The 20,708-nt window shown below is 45.7% G+C and overlaps 2 protein-coding genes across 2 annotated transcripts; both read right to left on the reverse strand.

The window, feature by feature from the left end:
- Positions 1–134: 134 nt before the first annotated feature.
- Positions 135–2,525, reverse strand: LOC127296171 (ubiquitin-ribosomal protein eL40 fusion protein-like). Its single transcript, XM_051326201.2, has 4 exons — positions 2,297–2,525; positions 1,971–2,166; positions 821–887; positions 135–496 (listed from the first exon to the last, which is right to left on the reverse strand). Exons 1-4 carry the CDS (start codon positions 2,397–2,399, stop codon positions 464–466), a joined length of 399 nt encoding a protein of 132 aa, XP_051182161.1. The 5' UTR covers positions 2,400–2,525; the 3' UTR covers positions 135–463.
- Positions 2,526–5,108: 2,583 nt separating this feature from the next.
- On the reverse strand, positions 5,109–6,219 carry LOC139829730 (uncharacterized). The gene is made up of 3 exons (XM_051326196.2): positions 6,055–6,219; positions 5,750–5,954; positions 5,109–5,455 (listed from the first exon to the last, which is right to left on the reverse strand). Exons 1-3 carry the CDS (start codon positions 6,197–6,199, stop codon positions 5,323–5,325), a joined length of 483 nt encoding a protein of 160 aa, XP_051182156.1. The 5' UTR covers positions 6,200–6,219; the 3' UTR covers positions 5,109–5,322.
- Between the last annotated feature and the right edge of the window lie 14,489 nt (positions 6,220–20,708).

Raw genomic sequence — 20,708 nt, forward strand, 5'->3', positions numbered from 1 at the left:
GCAGGAGCTGTACAGTGATAAAAAAAACTCTTAACTTCTTCCCTCAAAAATATCAGGAACATCAAAGAACCCTTAAATCATTCAAGCAACTGGCTAACAGGGATCCAGCAATATCAGGCAGCACACAGGACACATGACCAAGATCACTCAAGATTCAACTCCAGCCAAATATTTCAAAAGAGAACAGCATTAATAGAAATTAGACAAGTGCTCACTCCAGCCAAAAGAGTTAAGCTACCATATTATAATCATGTCCTCAGCATGCATTGAACCATAACCAAGTGTTCAAAAGAGACACTGCTGAACTTCCAGCAGAATACTACACTAAGATACTTAAAAACTCGGACAGCTGTGATAAGCTGAGACAAGTAGACAACTGATTCATCTGCCTACAAAATCCTGACAGTTTTGATAAGCTGAGACAAGTAGATAACTGATTCAACTGATGCGCGGATCTTGATCTTCAGCAGTACCTACACTTCTTCTTTGCCCGCAGCTGACAAGAATAGATTAGAGCAAATTCATTAGATAAAAAGCATGGACAATAGATTCAATGCAGAAACAAAATTTCTTCTATCAGCCCCACATATCAGAAATATATGAGAAGATGGTTTAACAGAGCCATATAGCACACAACAAGCCAATCATAAGCGGGGATAATATGAATTCAATTGTAGAATCAAGAAGCCCTTGAAGGACTAAAATGCTGGGTGTTAGTAGAGTGCAGCGAAACCAACTATGAGACCAGCATCAAAATCATATTGTATTAATGTCACCAGGGAGAAGAACATGGATGTGAAGCACTCAACAGAAGGCTCACCTGGTTGCTGTTGCCACACTTCTTCTTGCGGCAGTTCGTGGCCCTGGGCGGCAGGCGTGAATAGCACCTATGGTACAAAAAAGGTGAAAAATGCTAGCTACATCAGAATCATGAATTACACTGAACAACTTGAAGAGCATGCATGATCAATTACATACTTCGGCTATCAAGTAGCAGTACTGTATAGTTATTTACATCAGTTCAAAAAAGAATCTCAGCACACTTCTTGTAAGCAAGAGTGTTCTTCAAAGTAGCAGTTCAGAGAGCAAGTGTGGTTTTATCGGGTAGGGTGACTTAACAAAAGACAGGAATCATTATTAACTCAGTATTTTCACAAGCAGACGAGCAGAAAAGGTACACAGCTAGCATGAGATGAAACATAATGGAACACGAGGACATGGGCAATGCAAAGAGATAAAACTAAATCTTTGGTGCCACCTACCTGTGGAAAATAACTGCTGAACCAAATCAAACAAGGTAGATGGCACCAAAGATTTATTTTTTCTGATCAACCACCGTCAGGATGCAAAGGCATATCATATCATCATAATACTACTACTAGTCACATAACTAAGTAATGCCTCCCAGATACTAAAATTACTTGGCTACTGACTTTACCATAAACATATTCAGATACAAAAGCACAAAGGCCCACACAAGTTGCAGACCATTATACAAGCACATCCCACAAAGCAGCGTTTCTCTTAATCGAATGAGACAGTTTCAGACTAAATTTACTTGGCCACTGACTTTGTCTCAAACATATATTCAGTTATAAAGCACAAGGACCAACCAAGTTGCACAGATGGAAATCATACCCGGTGCAACGTGCATAATCACATCAAACAAAGCAGCTTTTTTATGAAATGAGAAAGTTCAGACTATGCACATCAGGATCAGGTATATAAACAAAAGCTAGCGAATTTGAGAATAGTGCATGGACATATGCATTACTTGCGGCAGATCAGCTTTGTATTCTATAACCACATCCCACAAAGCGGCATCTTTTTTATCGAATGAGACAGCAAAACATCGTTCTTTATTGAATGATACAATTCAGACTATGCACAATCAGCAATTCAGTATCAAGGTATGTGAACAACAAAAGGCAGCTACTTTGAGAAGAGGGTGCAGGGGCTTTCTGTATTACTTGCGGCAGACGAGCTTGGCCTGGTTGTACTTTTGGGCGAGGGCCTTGAGGTTGGGCTCGATCATGCAGTGCCCCCCGCGGAGGCGAAGCACGAGGTGGAGCGTGGACTCCTTCTGGATGCTGTAGTCGGCCAGGGTGCGGCCGTCATCGAGCTGCTTCCCCGCGAAGCTGAGGCGCTGCTGGTCCGGCGGGATGCCTGCGATTTGATCGATCGACAATCACACAAAAAGCAAATCGAAACCAAAGCAAAAGATAGTAGATTCGATCAATCTTGCTGCACGAGGGGTGCCATGGATCAGGAATGGGAGGCGGAGCGACGAGAGTACCTTCCTTGTCCTGGATCTTGGCCTTGACGTTGTCGATGGTGTCGCTGCTCTCGACCTCGAGGGTGATGGTCTTCCCCGTCAGCGTCTTCACGAAGATCTGCATCTCGTCGTACGTCGGTCCTCCGCTCCCCCTGGCTCCTCTCCTTCCCGAGCTCTCGCCCCTGTCTTCTCAGGAAGTGTGTAGTGGAGGGAGGAGACGGTGATGGGTAGTCTGAAGGAGGCGGCGGGGAGGGTTTGGTGTTTATATAGCCGGCGGCCTCGCCCACCACGCGTCGTAGGCGCCGAACCCTACCTGCCGGAGTTTGAGTAAGCAGCTCTAATGGTGGCGCGGGAATCACGAATTCGCTCCGCCTGTGAGAGCTTTACTAGCGTTAATTGCGCCATTGTACGGGGACGGTAATCACTTGCCGCCGTCAATAAACGGCGATAGTTTTCTCCGGCCCGGCCCAGCACAGCCCATACAGGTGAGAACTGGAGAAGGTTCTAGAAATGGAACAATCGGACGGCTGTGGTGGGTCTGCTGGTAGATCGGACGGTGTTGTGCGGATAAAACAAATGCGGGCAATCTTTCTGTCGTTTCCGCGCCGTTGGAGCATCTGCTCAAATCAGACACATGGTTATTTCTGTTTCTAAAAAAAGTACTTCGCCATAGATTAGTGTTCTTAAGCATAAAATCAAAATTCAGCTTACAACAAGCAGAATAAAACACCATGCTACTATTGTATTCCCTTTGATTCATATTACTTGATGCTAATGTAGATGTATCTAGACATATTTTATTTGAAGATACATTTATTTTAGCTTCAACTAATATGAATGAAAGTGAGTAGCTTATTACAACCAGAAGAGACAAGCACTAGCTTATTACTCCTAGTCGGACATTAGGCAAAGTAAAACATAGTTCCATAGGTGCATTGTTATTATAACCTCAAATGGGCTAGTACAACTTAGTCAGGGTACATTACTTGTACACACTACAAAGTTAAAATTACTTTATCTAGTATTATCCAAAATATAAGTCTTTTTAGAAGCTTTCTAAAAAAAATATTTCGGAACCGATGTACTAGTTCTGACTTCTAAATACATGTCAGAATTTAGGATCACTCATGCAAGCGATTAATTCATGAGTTACTTAAGCCCGATCTTCTTATCCATATTGCACATCTTCACAAGTTCTCAAAGACTTGCTCGATGCAACCGGTGCGTAAGAGCACGAGGTAAAGCGAGCCCTCTAGGTGGATCTTGTAGTCGTCCAAGGTATGTCCATCCTCCAGCTCCTCCAACTCAATGACGATTACATTCTCTCTTTCACTAGTAGTATGGGAGAGGAGTGGACTCTAGGGATACTACTAATTGATTGAGTAATCGAATTGTTGTATAAATTCTTTTCTTTAATTGATCATTTTGCATTAATCATTTTGTCAAATATTACTCTTTAATCTTTTTCTTTAGTTTCGCTCCGGTAATATAATGGAAAAACTACGGTCTTTCAGATCTACCTCTATAGGTATGTGCAAAAAAGGGGATTTACCTCTATAGGTACGGTCTTTCAGATCTTGCTTCGCCAGACCAACTTTGGAATTTCTATGAACTTTATTAAAAAGGAGATGGTACTTACAATTTTTCTTTTTGTCTCAGATGGTACTTCTTCAACAATGGTGGTTCCTATAATCGTCTCCCCAGCAATGTCGACAAGGATGTTTGGTTACGGTTAGTTGAAATATTGGTGTTGGTACTACGCGTGTGCATGTTGCCGTGTAATTGTGACTCAAGCTAAAATTAATGGAGAACCTTCATTAGTACTTACAGGGTTATGGCTTGGCATCTATATTATATTTTTCAGCTGCCTTAAAAAAAAGTATAAGATTGTGTCATGAAAGAAGAAAGACTTTAAAGACCTCGAAGATGTGCTCGTTTCTTTTAGACTTTATTTTGTAATTTCTCAAGAGAGCTTATGTATCTATAACATGTACTATTATCTACTATAAATATATTGTGGTATTGATTATAAAAAAAATTACTGAATTTAAGTTTAACCTTGTTGCATTTCTGACACATATTACTTCGTTTGGTAGAAGTTCTACCAAAATGTCTCATGTACTAAGAAGGGGGGAGTACCTATCTTTTAATAACAAGTAACATCAATACCGGTACATTTTTTACATCAGTTCCAATACACTTTACATCCCTCAAAAAGGTTGGCAACGCCACCTCCCTCAATAAGAAATGTGTCACTATACAAATCTTAGGGTGGCAACTTTGAATATGAAAAAAAAGAGCCATGAGAACATAGCAACAAGGGGTCTAGTTTTAAAGTTCTTATAGAGAAAATAATAACCATGAAGAACGATCGTAAATCGGCTTAATGGTTGGATAAAACATTTTGAAGCTTCGAATGTGCAAATATTTGTGTTAACATGCATACCACCACATCTATTTTTGCCGCGCTTTAAGCATTCGCGGCATATTTTGTGCACTGTCTAAATCAGTGTATATATTTTTTCAAAGTGGAAGGTGCAGAAATATTTATGCCATCAACAAAACTTGTTTGAACTAATCACAATAGTAATCAGGGTTCAACATCCATAAGGACATTTACAGCGAGATAAAAAAAAACTGAACCTTCAGTTCTGACAACTTTGGCATGATTATGGAACGGAGAATTTATTCTATTCAGTACGCCGCAACCTCCTGTACCCGTTCTTCTTTAGCCTCAGCTGAAAATGATAGGATAGGAACAATATATGCATCAGAAATTAATGAAAGAAACTTGGTCACGCTAGCTACATCCTGTTACGCCTTATGTTTTTCAATTAGTGGCGCCCAGAAAATAAATAAAAAAAACCTGGTACTGCTATACATTAGTTACAATGGAATTTGATATAAGAACATGTTTGAAAATTTTATCAAAACAGGCACATGTCAACACGCACCACACAGTACACCCTAGAATATAAATACAAGCTAACAAAAAACAAAATCATGACCGGAGGTTGTAAGTTCTTTTGAAAATAAAGGTCAAAATATTAAGCTTGAGTAGATACCAACATCGCACTAAGGCAAAGGACATGAGATGATAAAAATAGTTTCACCTTGTTGCTGTGGCCACATTTCTTTTTGCGGCAGTTGGTTGCTCTCAGAGGTAGCCGAGCATAGCACCTGCAAAATAAGTGTTGACAAATAAAAATTAGGATGTAAACACACTCTTTCGCAATTCAAGACATTGACCTTTCTTCCAAGGAAAGGGCAGGCACATATGCCATACTAAAATTGGGCAGCAGCAGAGCGGTGTGTAACGGCATTTGTAGAAGCTCTCTCTAAATCTTAATGGAATGTCATCTACTAAATCTTAATGTCAACTACTGGTTTGTTGTTCATCGAAAAAAATGTGATTTATCTGAACCACAGCTAAAAAAATAGGGGCGATTCAGTTCAACCAGCGTGTGTACGTACTTGCAGCAGATCATCTTGTCAGAGTTTTGCTTCTCTGCGAGGGCTCTGAGGCTCGGCGGGTATGCAAATAACAGCATGATCCCGCCGTTGAGGCGAAGCAGGAGGTGAAGCGTGGACTCCTTGTGAATGTCGTAGTCGGCCAGGGCTCGGCCATCCTCAAGCTGTTTCCCGGCGAAGATAAGGCGCTGCTGGTCCGGCGAGATGCCTACAGCGATGAAACGACGCCATAGAGTAAGCCTCGATCTCAACCTCAACCAAAGACTAGATGGTCGGTCAAGCAAATTCGATCGACGCGAGGTGCGTACCTTCCTTTCCGTGGATCTTGGCCTTGACGCCGGCGACGGTGTCGCTGCTCTCGACCTCGAGGGTGATGGTTTGCCCCGTCGGCGTGTTCACGAATATCTGCATCTTCGAAAACTGCGCCATGCCTTTATCTGCTTTTGATCCCATTGGTCCGGTGATGGCGACTTGTTCGTGAATAGGCGAAGGTGCTGAAAACGAAGAGAAGAGCGCGCGGCGTGGCGGCGTGGTGCCGTGGCTGGTGCACACCACGGTCTTATAGGCGGACGGTGGCCGCTCCATCGATTGGGAGTTGGGACATAGCGCGGCCGCCAAGTTACCGAGCCGACAGAGGAGAGGATCGAAAGGGTATCCATCGACTACGTTTCAGAATATGATCCGATGCGCTCCGATGTTTTTCACAGAGGATGACGCGTATCCACGGATCCAATGACTAGCTCTCCTCTCCACAGATGACGTTTAACAGAAGGGGAAGGAAAAGGGCAGGATCTGATGAGAAGATGGGAGTGCGTCTAGGAACCAAAAGAGATGCTGCACCAATGGAGGTTGACAGTGAGGATGGAGTGGCGTTAAAGAAGGGCGGGAGGACTGTGGATGTGACAAACCATTTTAACGCGGGGCTGTCGGAACAGCTCCGCGAGTCCCAATGAGGATTGCAGGGTGGAACGGTCGGGGGCTGGGGAATGGCCCGGCCGTTCGGGGAGTCTTAGACATCATGAAGGTGGAGGACCCTGATGTGTTCTTTATATCGGAAACAAAGATGGATAAGAGAAGACTGGAATAGATCAGATGTAAAGTGGGGATGCCAATCATGTTGGTGAAGGATTCAGTAGGACAAAGTGGTGGACTGGTGTTGTTTTGGAAGAGTGGGATAAACGTCAGCCTTGTGGGAATGCCCTCTAAATACCATATAGATACTGAAATCACGGAAAAAGATTGTTTCAAATGGAGATTCACGGGCTTCAATGGAGAGCCAAAAATGGAGGAGAGGGAGAAATCATGGAAGCTTTTGAGGATACTAAAAAACCATAGTTCCAAACCTTGGCTAGTTGCTGGAGATTTCAATGAAATCTTGTATGAGTGGGAGAAAGAGGGTGGTGCTCCTAGGCCACAAGTATGTATGGACAGATTCAGATCGGCTCTGGAGGACTGTAACTTGCTAGATTTGAGCTTCAAAGGGGATGTGTTCACGTGGAGGAATCATAGTCATGATGCCACGAGGTATATCCGTGAAAGGTTGGACCGTGCTGTTGCATCACCTGCATGGAGAGATCGGTTTCCTCTGTATACGGTCAGGCATATGGACCCGAGACACTCTGATCATAGGCCAATTATTATTGATACGATTGGCGGGGAAAGGTGTAGACGAGAGGGAGGAGGCGGAGTGGTGCCACGGTTTGAAGCGAGATGGTTGGAAGAGGAGGAATGTGATGAACGTGTGAGGAAAGCCTGGGAGTTGGTTGTGGAGGTAGAAGGAAAGTCGGTGAAGGGAGGTTTGAAGGATGTGTTACGGGATCTGGTCGGGTGGAGTAGGGATGTGCTTGGGGATTTGGATAAGCGCATCAGTCGGATGAAGAAGGAGGTGGAGAAGTGTAGAAGAGAGAGCATCTCACAGGAGCAGGTGAGGAAGGAAGAGGTGTTGCGGTTTAAACTTAGCAGGTTGGAAGATCAAAAGGAGACATACTGAAAGCAAAGAGCTCATGTTAGCTGGATGAAAGAAGGAGATCGAAACACAAAGTTTTTCCATCAAGTGGCATCGGGTAGAAAGAAGAAAAATCGTATAAAGGCGTTAAGAAGGGATGACGGAGTGGTGGTGAGAGTGGAGAAGGAGCTAGAGGAGGTAGCGACTAACTATTCTTTACACCTTTTCTCCTCACATACAGGTACAAGGACGGCTGAACTTTTGGCTCACATTGAGCCGAAAGTGACACCGGATATGAATGAGATGCTTATGAAGGAGTTCACGGAGGAAGAGGTCCGAGGTGCCCTCGACAGTATAGGAGACCCGAAGGCTCCAGGGCTGGATGGAATGCCTGCACTTTCCTACAAAAGATATTGGGAGGTGGTGGGAAAGAGTATTACTGCGGAAGTGCTCAAGGTTTTGAATGGTGCTGAGATGCCGGAGGGATGGAATGAAACATGTGTGGTTCTAATACTCAAGGTGGCAAACCCGATGTGTATGAAAGATCTTCGGCCAATCAGCTTATGCAACGTGGTGTACAAGTTGATATCAAAGGTGTTGGCAAATAGGCTCAAGTTAATCTTACCAGAGATTATTGCTCCGAATCAGAGTGCGTTTGTCCCAGGGAGACTCATTACCGACAACATCCTGTTGGCGTATGAGTGTACACATTTCATGCAAAATAAAAGGAGTGGTGGCCAAGGTTACTCAGCGGTAAAACTTGATATGAGTAAAGCATATGATAGGGTGGAGTTGCATTTGTTGGAAGATATGACGAGGAGGTTGGGGTTTAATGAGGATTGGATCAAGAGAATCATGATGTGTGTGTCCTCGGTGAGCTACAGGATCAAGGTAAATAATTCATTTTCGGATATTATCCATCCGCAGCGAGGACTTCGACAGGGGGACCCTTTGTCTCCATATTTGTTTCTCATTTGTGGGGAAGCTTTCTCTTGCCTATTGAATAAAGCTGAGGAGCATGGAAGACTACAAGGAGTGAGGGTTTGTGCAGCAGCCCCGAGTTTCAATCACCTGTTGTTTGCAGATGACTCGTTGGTTCTTTTGAAAGCATCGGAAGAGAATGCAACACATCTGCGAAATGTTCTATCTCTGTACGAGGATTGCTCAGGGCAAACTGTCAACTACACTAAGTCAGTGGCTATGTTCAGCCTCAACACACCCAATTATGTACGAAGGAGAGTTATGAACGTGTTGCACATACAAATGGAGGCATGCAATGAGAAATATTTAGGCCTGCCTGCCTATGTGGGAAGATCGGGATCAGGTGCATTCTCTTACTTAAAAGGGCAGATGTGGGCGAGTATCCAGGGATGGGATGAAAGACTGTTATCAAGAGCGGCAAAAGATGTGCTTATTAAAGCTTGTGCACAGGCAATCCCGACTTTTGACATGTCTTGTTTCGACATAACCAAAAGTCTGTGTGACCAGATGAGTGCAATGGTGAACAGATTCTGGTGGGCACAACAAAAAGATGAAAGGAAAATACATTGGTTGAGTTGGGAGAAGATGGCCAGACCAAAGAAGGATGGAGGGCTGGGCTTTCGGGATCTTCACATGTTTAATCTCGCCATGCTAGCACGACAAGCATGGAGATATTTGACTGTCCCAGATTCTCTTTGTGCTCGAGTACTGCAAGCAAAATATTTCCCGAATGAGTCAGTGTTGAAGGCTGACCCTATGAGAGAGATGTCCTATACTTGGAGGAGCATCTTAAAAGGGGTGGAGGTGATCAAGAAGGGGCTAGTGTGGAGAATTGGTGATGGCAGGGATGTGAATGTCTGGGAAGATCCGTGGCTTCATCGTGATGGAGCAAGGATCCCATTCACGCCACGAGGCCAGAATGTGATTACCAAGGTTGCCGAGCTGATTAATCCAATTACAAGGAAGTGGGATGAAGAGCTGATCACTGACATGTTCTGCGAGGAAGATGCCAAATCGATAATGACAATACCGTTGAGAGAGGATATGGAGGAATTTCCTGCCTGGTTTCCTGACCCGAATGGAGTATTCTCTGTTCGATCAGCATACAAATTATTGGCGCGGCAAAGGCAGCCTCATGCAGCTCTGGATTGCAACAACAGAGGAAAGAATTCAATTGGAATCTACTCTGGTCCCAAGAATGTGCACCAAAAACAAAGCAGTTCTTGTGGAGGCGTGCTCACAATAGCCTTCCATGGAAAGTAAATTTCAAACGACAGAGGTATGGATTTTAATACCATTTCTCCCAAGTGCAACCGGATGGATGAAGATGGAGGACATTTATTCTTGCATTGCAAGATGGTGAAACAAGTCTGGCGCAAGCTCGATCTGGAGGAAACAAGACTGTCGTTGACAGCGTGTGCGAATGCACAAGATATGTTAATGACCATCTTTTAGATGGATCAACAGAAAAAACTGCTGATCATTGCTATGCTATGGCAATGGTGGACGACCAGAAATAGAAAGAATGCGGGGGATTCGGAGCGACCTCTAGATGAGGTGGTTTTCAATGCTAGAATATGGGACATGGAGTTTGCTGAATACTATGTAAAGAAGGAGGACACAGTTCGCCAAAATGAGAATAGATTGAAATGGAAACGGCCATGCAGTGATGAGCTGAAGGTAAACATTGATGGGTGTTGCCTGCCAAAACCCACCGGCGAGCAGCGACGAGCAACACGAAGAGCCGGGAGGCTCCCAGGACTGCTGGTGGGCCCTGGTCCCTCGGTCAACGGCCCGCAATGCTCTGGCACACGTCCTGACGGTCGCAAGGGCGTGCCACCTGACCTATACCTGGTCAGGAAGGTGTTGGATTGCTTCGATTAGCTTCCTGCATGGTAGACACGTAAACATTAAATACGAGCCCGATCGGCTCTCAGGTTGCCCTGTGAATCGGCTCAAAGAGCCGATTGCCCCATGGTTCACGTTGGATTTACGATGACATGGGGATCCTGCTTGATCAATACAAAGTTAAACCAATCTACGACAGTTTAGGGTTTTCACCGCATAATCGGAACATCCTACGCGTAGTTGAGCCTAGCAGATACGAAAGATGATGGAAAACTACTCCTAAAAGAGGCCTAAAAACCAACATTAAGTCAATTCCCGGAACAATCCCTTTTAAGACTAACAAACCATACCTCACGCACTACCGGATCGTTCAACCCGTTTGCAAGGCCTAACCATACGGATATTAAACTAATCCTTGAAGAACAAGGAACAACTATAACAGATCAGATCTACTAAATAAAGACGAAGCAAGGCGCTGCCCTTACACCTACCTAAGATAGGTGTAAGGGCAGCTAGATATCGAGGGGCAGCATAGCTAAGCAAGCATATCAGAAAAGCACCGATGCAAGCCCCAAAACACCTAAGATAAACAGTATTACTCGCCATCAACAAGGCTTCAGTACGAGCAACACCAGATAACGAATAAACCTATACTGCCTAGATCGCAAGATGCGATCTAGGCAGCATGATGCTTACCCGGAAGAAACCCTCGAAACAAGGGGTGGCGATGCGCCTGGTTTGTGTTTGTTGTGAACGTGATCGTCCTCCTTTCTCAATAACCCTAGGTACATATTTATAGTCCGGGGACTTTCTATCTTTGGAATACACCTAACCGTGTACGAGCTAAACTCTATCTCTTAATTCTAAACTAAGATGCAATCTACTATAATATACAGATACACGGGCAATCTAGCCCAAACTCTCGCACGAGGCCGATTCAGAGACACTCCACGCGTATATCCTCCAAACCCATCTCAATTACGGCCCATCTCCTGATTTGGCCAAAATCTGGTGATAACACATGCCCCCTGATTTTGGCAATAATAATTCCAAAACCACTCTGTTTTCCTTCGTCAGGCCACGCGTTGCAGAGCAGAACTGCTACAGTGCCTTTTCATCATGATGCCTTGCCTTCTCAACTTCTCCGCACTGCACGATTTGACAGTTTTTGGCACCGCATCCTCGAAACTGCCACAGCGTTGAACCATCTTTCATTATATCCCCTTTATTTAAACTCGTCCAGGCAGTTCGCTTCCTCATTCCCCTGTTCCGCACTAGCCATCGGCAAAAAACCCATCTCGGCCGCCATGGATTCCTCTTCCTCCTCTGCCTCCTCAGGCCTTTCTTTCCAATCCTCCTCCTCCAGTGAGCTAGAGCCGGAGGTCAACCTGATGGCGATATACGAGGCCCTCGCCCCCCAGTATTGGGACGCAAGGGATTGGGACTTCTCCATCGAGTCGGAGGACGACGAGCCCCTAACCGACGGGGAGGACGACCTCAAGTTCCTTGTCGACGGGGAGCTGGAGGCGGAGAGCAACGACGACCTCTTCTCATGGGAGGCGGACATCTCCTCCGACGAGGAGGAGGAAGAGGAGGATGATAGCTCTTCGGACGAACCGCCGGCGAAGCGCTTCCGCACCGGGTCGGATGCCGACGACGACGACGACAATGACGAGGAGGAAGAGGCCCCCTGCCGAGGGCTATGGCAGCAGTGACGAGGAGGTTGCCGGCAGCAGCGCCGACAGCGGCGCAGACGGCGACGACGAAGGCAGCGACGGCCCGTAGATTAGGGACTAGTAGTAGTGTATTAGGCACTAGGTGATCCTTTTGAGACCAACCGGCTCTTCCTTGTAAAATCTCTCTGTTAATCAATGAAGAATGTTCCTCCAATTTGATTTTCCAATTGTCCAATTCTAACCTTCCGATTGTCAAAGTAGGTCAACGCACCAAGAACCGATAGCAACGCATCGGTCTTTCACCATCAAACGCCCATAAGGCCAAACTCAATTACCAAATTAGACAGGTTCAAGCAAACACTCCTCAAATTCAGACTGTAACTTGATACCTGATCATAATATTTTGTACCTCTAGAGTCGATGGCTGCGCATCGGCTGTTTTATTCTCAAGTCGATGTCTATGCATCGGCTGTACCTAGCATCCTGTTGCTTTGCACATATATTTCTTTTTATCGGCCGATTTCATGCATCGGCCCCCATATTCCACTGTCCATCATCCCCATACTTGGGAAGAAAATTGTTTTTTTTACTGGCCGATTTCGTGCATCGGCCTCCATATTTTACTGGCCATCATCCCACATACTTGGGAAATACTTCTTGAGATGCTGGCCATTGACGGCCACTGGGAACTTCACACCATCCAACTGCTCGAGCATGTATGCATTACCCTTCAAAACTTGGTCGACTCTGTACGGGCCGTGCCAATTTGGAGACCATTTACCATACACTTTATCCTTAGTCCCCAACGGCAACACAGCTTCCCATACCAGATCACCAACATGGAACTCCTTTGGTCTCACCTTCTTGTTATATGCGCGAGCTACCTTGGCTTTGTTCTCCTTAATTTTCTCAAGCAACCATAGTCTGAGTTCCGTTACATCCTCAATGCTGTCACTCATCAGGGCTGCATATTCTTCAGTAGTTAAATCATTCTGAAACGTAATCCGTCTCGACCCAGCTGTGATTTCCCAGGGCAACACAGCTTCTTGTCCATAGACCAGATGGTATGGCGAGGTTTTTATTGCTCCATGACACGACATGCGATAGGCCCACAAAGCCTCTGACAATACCTCCACTAGTAGGAAAACCCTTATAGGCGTAGCTTAGTTCTGTGGCGCACCACTAAAAATGCGCCACAGAATATTATTTTGTGGCGCACCATGCTAGGTGCGCCACAGAAATAGCTTAATTTTGTGGCGCACTACTGGACATTGCGCCACAGAAATTATAGGGGGCCCACATCCTGCCACCACCAATTGTTAGTGTAGGTATTTCTGTGGTGCACATGGCGTGCTGCGCCACAGAAATAACTCTTTCTGTGGCGCACGTGCTTCGGTGCGCCACAGAAGTAGTTGATTCTGTGGCGCACGTGCTTCGGTGCGCCACAGAAGTAGTTGATTCTGTGGCGCACCTGCTTCGGTGCGCCACAGAACTAAGGTAACTTATATCATCGCCCGTGCCCTCCCCCACGCCTATTCACCTCTCCCCTCTCCCCTCTCTCCTCCCCTCTCCCCTCTCCCCTCTCCTCCGATCCGCCGCGCGCCGCCATGGTCGTCGCCATCGCCGTCGCCGCCGCCTTCCTCCGCGAGGGCCGCATGCCGCCACGGTCCTCCCATCCCCGCCACCTGCAGCACAAGTTGCCGCTACGGCGAGGAGGGGCCGCCGCGAGGAGGGTCCGCCGTCGCGTGAAGGTGGAGGAGCCGCCGCGTCCTCCTCCTCCTCCACCGCTGCCGTCGTCGTCAACCTCCTCCTCCACCCCTGTCGTCGGTGAACTCTCTCCCCCTCCCCTCCCCTCCCCTCCCCTCCCTCTTCCTCTCCCGCGCGAGCACAAAGTGCTCGACGAAATGCTCGTGTGCTGCTCTGGTTGTGCTGTTGTTGCTGTTGCTGTGCTAGCTGCTGTTGCTATTGATGTGCTACTGGATGCAATCTATCTATCTATCCTAGCTTGATGTCATTGTTGCTGCAGCTAGATGCATGCTCTGGCTGTGCTGCTGTTGATGTTGATGTACTGGCTGCTATTGCTGTTGATCTATCTATCCTAGCTTGTTGTCATTGTTGCTGCAGCTAGATGCATGCTCTTGCAGCTTCTCACCATTCCTGGTGAACTATACTGTTGCTATTGCTTGTGTGTCCATGCTCTAAATGGTCAAATGATCATCATGTGCTAGTGATTTACTTACTGGTTCTGGATGCATTGCTGCTGTTGCTCTGGATGCATTGCCCCTAATTGTTATTGATGAACCATGTGATGGTAATGATTCAATTTAATTCAATGATGTTAATTTGATTTCCATCCTTTGTTGGAAATAAATCCATGTCTGAACCTGTACAAGGTAATGAAGACTTGCTCACTTGGTATTGCTTGCTAGTTGGACATTTGGTTGGTTTTGATGCTACTGGTTCATTTAAATGCATGAAATGCTACTATGGTATGCTACTGTGGTATCCTTGTGAAGAAAATGATGGATTCTTGTGAGCTTATGGTATGCTACTATGCTACTGTGGTATCCTTGTGAAGATTTACTTGATGGATTGTTGTGAGCTTATGGTATGCTACTATGCTTATAATGCTCTGATTAGTGGGGATGCTTACTGGATCATGTGCATATAGTTCATATAGTTCCCTAAAAAGAAAGAATGCTCCCTAGCCAGATGCTTGATGTCTTGGCTCAGCCAATGATGCAAAGGCTGAGGCAAAAACTTGGATAAGAACAGATACTAAAATGTGTGATTTAAATGGAATGCTTATGATGGTATACTAAAATAGAGATATTCACATTAGGGAATCATGTAAATGAATGCCACTGTGGTATCCTTTGAAGAAAATGGACTGTTTCTGATGGTTTTAAAAGGCTAGGTGGTGTTAGGTGATTAAGTTGGCTACCAAGACTTGTCTCATCTGGTTAGCTGGGATATGCTATGTGTTGTTGCTTGTTTAGGCATATCTATCACTTACTGGATTTACTGGTTCTTGATTGGCCTCTCTTTGCAAAGATCACTTGGTCTATATACCAAGTGATGAATAATCCCTTTGGAGCATCTGCTCCATGCATGCTATGTGTGTTTGAGCATCTTGACTTATGTCACCATGGTTGCTGGTTTGGTGGTGTTTTGAACTCAACTGAGTAATGATAAATTTATATTTCTTGTTGGCTTTGATGAAAATAGAGATATCCACAGTAGGGGATCATGTAAATGAATGCCACTGTGGTATCCTTTGAAGAAAAAGGACTGTTTCTGATGGTTTTAAAAGGCTAGGTGGTGCTAGGTGATTAAGTTGGCTACCAAGACTTGTCTCATCTGGTTAGCTGGGATATGCTATGTGTTGTTGCTTGTTTAGGCATATCTATCACTTACTGGATTTACTGGTTCTTGATTGGCCTCTCTTTTGCCAGCATCACTTGGTCTATATACCAAGTGATGAATAATCCCTTTGGAGCATCTGCTCCATGCATGCTATGTGTGTTTGAGCATCTTGAGTTATGTCACCATGGTTGCTGGTTTGGTGGTGTTTTTGTACTTGCCGATGATTAGATGGTTGGTCGATATCACTCGTACACTCGGGGGTGGAGCAAGTGAGCCTGGTGTGATGGCACAAATATCAATATCTTGTGCATCCTACCTGGCCTCACTTACTCCATCCCTGGATGTTAATATTTGTTTCGACCAACAAAGTATGAGGCATTCCATTTAGTTGATACCACTTGGCTCTTTCTTCCATTTTAGTGCCGATGATTAGAATGTTCGGTCAATCAGACACTCCGGGGTGTCGCTAGTGAGCCTGGTGTGATGGCACAAATATCAATCTCTTGTGCATCCTACCTGGCCTCACTAACGCCATCCCGGGATGTTCATATTTGTTTCGACCAACAAAGTATGAGGCATTCCATTTAGTTCATACTAGCTACTTCTTAATTGCATTGGCCTTTCTTCCATTCTAGTGCCGATGATTAAATTGTTTGGTCAGTTGTACACTCTGGGGTGGGGCCACTGAGCCTGGTGCGATGGCACAAATATCAATCTCTTGTGCATCCTACCTGGCCTCGCTGACCCCATCCCTGAATGTTAATATTTCTTTCGACCAACAAAGTATGAGGCATATGATATCTAGTTGAGATACCACTTGGCTCTTTCTTCCATTTTAGTGCCGATGATTAGAATGTTTGGTCACCTATACGCCACAATATACTTTGTAGACGGGCCCCCCTTTCCCCGGCCGCCGTTCCGTGAACGAGTCTTTGACGAGACAACAACGCCGACATGCCTCTCCGGTGCAGAACCACGCCAGTCCCAGCCGTCTCTCTTGTGGCCGCGTCTCCTGCGCCATGCACTCTTCGCCTTCTTGCCCGGTGAACAATAGACTGATCGTTGGAATAAGAAAGCCGATGACGGCCGATCGCAATCTAATCTTGCGACCGGCCGTCATCGGTTTCCTTATTCCAACGATCAGTCTATTGGTTCACCGGGCAAGAAGGCGAACAGTGCAGGACGCGGGACACACGGCCACAAGGGAGGCGGCTGGGACTGCCGTGGTTCTACGCCGGAGAGGCAGATTGGCGTTGTTGTCTCGTCAAGGACCCGTTCACGGAACGGCGGCCGGGGAAAGGGGGCCCTTCTGCAAAGTATACTGCGGCGTATACTGCAACTATGGTTTCTGACCATAGTATTTGTGTTGACCAACAATGTATGAGGCACTTATTCCATTTTGTCATTCCATTTGCTTTGGTATTTCCAAAATGCCGATGATTAAAATGTTTGGTCCCCGTACACTCTGGGGTGGCGTAAGTGAGCCTGGTAAGATAGCACAAATATCAATCTCTTGTGCATCGGACTTGGTCTCGCTTACGCCATCCCGGAATGTTAATATTTGTGTTGACCAACAATGTATGAGGCACTTATTCCATTTTGTCATTCTATTTGCTTTGGTATTTTCAAAATGCCGATGATTAAAATGTTTGGTCACCGTACACTTGGGGGTGGCGTAAGTGAGCCTGGTAAGATAGCAAAAATATCAATCTCTTGTGCATCGACTTGGTCTCACTTACGCCATCCCTAAATGTTAAGACTTGTGTTGACCAACAATGTATGAGGCATTTATTCCATTTCTCTTGTACGTGCATCGGACTTGTTGGTCTCACTTTCTTCCATTTTAATCATAGTAGGAACCGGATGAAGACCCCGATGCAAGCGAGCCTGGTGGGTAGAGAGGAGGGAGCAAAGGAGGAACCGGATGAAGACTAGCTACTTTGTATCTCGAAATTATGAATTTTGTATGAATTAAGAGTTGTATGCAAAACATTTGACACTTGCCACTATATATGTATCTCGATCGGGCTCTAAGTACTGTGATGATGATGTCTACATTATATATGTGCAATGTACATGCTATTTATATTATATCTGCATATTTCTATATGTTGTTGTATATAACCTGTATATTGCTGTCTATAAACTGCATGTGTATAGCAGACAGCACAAAATCGTGTATAATACAAGCAAGTTCTGTGGCGCACTGAAAATTAATTATGTGGCGCACCCTTTTCTGTGGCGCACCCAAGAACCCGTGCGCCACAAAAACCTTAATTCTGTGGCGCATGGGTCGGTGCGCCACAGAAACCTTATTTTTGTGGCGACGTTTCTGTGGCGCACCCCCCATGCGCCACAGAATCCATTTTTAGTGCGCCACTGATGAAGCTTTTCCTACTAGTGCTCGTGCCAACGTCTAGGGTACTCGTCGATTTTCCTCTTAATCAGCTTAATAAGGCTCTTGTTGGACGCTTCAGCTTGCCCATTTGCTTGAGCATAGTATGGAGACGAGCGGATCAGCTTGATTCCCATATCCTCGCAGAACTTTCTAAACTCCTTAGAAACGAAGACCGAACCTCCATCGGTCATGATAGTCTGAGGAATCCCGAATCTATGAATGACATGCTCCTTCATGAAACTGATGACATCTTTCGATGCTACTGACTTCATAGGGACGGCCTCCACCCATTTAGTGAAGTAATCTGTAATGGCCAGAACCCACTCATGGCCTTTGCTCGATGGAGGATTAATTTTGCCGATCATATCCATGCCCCAACCTCGAAATGGCCACGGCTTGATGATGGGATTCATTGCTGATGCGGGTACCATCTGAATGCTCCCAAACTTCGGACATGCTTGACACCCTTTATAGTACTTAAAACAATCTTCAAGCATGGTGGGCCAATAAAATCCCGATCGCCTGATCAGCCACTTCATCTTATGAGCCGATTGGTGAGTTCCACAGGCACCTTCATGTACCTCATGTAAGAGCCGATTGGACTCGGCTGGTCCCAGACATTTGAGCAGTAACCCCTCCAGAGTCCTGTAGAACATGTCATCCCCAATCAGGACGTACTTCATGGCCTTGTATCTTATCCGTTTAGGTGCCCCCCGAGCCGGATCTTTCAAGTAATTGAAGATATCGGCTCTCCAGTCATCTGGCTCCATGAACTGCACCTGAACATCGGTTCCATCTACTACGTCCTTGTACCCTGATGCCATCTGTGCAAGATCGTTCGCCTCGGTATTTTGTGACCTTGGGATCCAATTGAAATTTATATACCTGAACTGTGCCATCAGTTCACGGCATTGCATCCATAATGGGAAGAGTGACTCGCTCTCACATTTGTATTCCTCCGTGAGTTGAGAAATCACCAATTTGGAGTCTCCAAAAATTTCCACTGCTTCTGCCCCGGCTTCAAATAGCAACTCCATTCCCTTGCAAATTGCCTCATACTCAGCGACATTGTTGGTTCAAGGTGTAGGTAACCTGATGGAGAAGGAATATGTTGCCCCCCGAGGCGACACGAGTAGAATGCCGATGCCGCAACCATCCTCACAGACCAATCCATCGAAGAACATGGCCCATGCACGCACAGACAGTGCTGCTATATCAGTGTTTATTCGTTCAGCGATAAGATCAGCCAACGCCTGTCCCTTGACTGCTTTCGCAGGCTGATACCGGATATCAAATTCCGATAATGCAAACATCCATTTACCGAGTCGGCCTTTCAACACAGGAGCCGACAACATATGCTTGATGACATCTGATTTGCATATGACGATAATTTCTGCTGACAGCAAGATGTGCTGAATCTTGGTGCAGGTGAAAAACAGACAGAGGCACAACTTCTCGATCTCAGGGTACCTCGTTTCTGCATCCAACATCCTTCTGCTGAGGTAAAAAACCACTTTCTCCAGGCCATCATAAACTTGCACCACCACTGAAGCGATGGAAGTGTCAGCTACTGACAAGTAAATGTAGAATGGCCTGTCTTGCTGGGGCGGAACCAACACATGTGGCTTTGTTAGGTACTCTTTAATCTCGTCAAATGCTTGCTGTTGCTCTGCCCCCCAGCGAAACTCCTCGTCAGCTTTGATCTTCACCAAGCCCATGAATGGTTCGATTCGCCCTGACAGATTAGAGATGAATCTTCTGACGAAGTTGATCTTGCCGATGAGGCACTGGAGTTCTTTCTTCGTGGTAGGTGGCTTCATCGTTCGCACTGCCTCCTGGCTTTTCAGGCCGATCTCAATTCCGCGCTCATGAACCAAGAAGCCCAAGAATTGACCGGCCGTTACACCAAAAGCACACTTCTTTGGATTCATTCTTAGTCCGAACTTTCTGGTTCGGTCCAGGACGTGTCGCAAATCCTCCAAGTGTCCGTCCACTGAAACAGACTTGACTACCACGTCGTCAATGTAAATCTCCACCAGCTTGCCGATTAGATCATGAAAGATGTAATTCATGGCTCTTTGGTATGTTGCGCCGGCATTTTTCAGTCCAAATGTCATGACTACATATTCAAACAAGCCCACCGAGCCTGGTACTCTGAATGCAGTCTTGTGTATATCCTCTGGGGCCATAAAAATTTGGTTGTAGCCGGCATTGCCATCCATGAAACTTAAAACTTTATGACCAGCAGCTGCATTGATCAATGTCTCTGCTACCGGTATTGGGTATTCATCTTTTGGAGTGGCTTTATTGAGATCTCGAAAATCTATGGCGACGCGCCATCGGCCGTCCTTTTTCTCCGCAGGTACGACATTAGAAATCCACTCAGCATACCTACATGGCCTGATGAACCCGGCGTTCAGCATTTTCTCGCTCTCTTTCTTGACTTCTTCTAAGATTTCGGCCTTCATCTGTCGTGCTCGCTGTTGGAACGGCCGAAATCCTTTCTTCAGAGGGAGCCGATGCTCAATAATGCTCCTGTCTAACCCAGGCATATCTGTGTAATCCCATGCAAAACAATCTGGGTACTCTTTCAACAAAGCTATCATCAGGCCCCTCAAGTGCGGGTCTAATTTCTTGCTGATAAATGTTGGTCGTGGCTTATCCCCAGGACCAATGTCAATCTCTTCTAGTTCATCAGCTGATGTAAACCCATATCCTAGCTTTCCGTCGCCTGCTAGATCGACGCTG

Source organism: Lolium perenne, chromosome 4 (assembly GCF_019359855.2).
Source record: "Lolium perenne isolate Kyuss_39 chromosome 4, Kyuss_2.0, whole genome shotgun sequence".
Classification (NCBI taxonomy): Eukaryota; Viridiplantae; Streptophyta; class Magnoliopsida; order Poales; family Poaceae; genus Lolium; species Lolium perenne.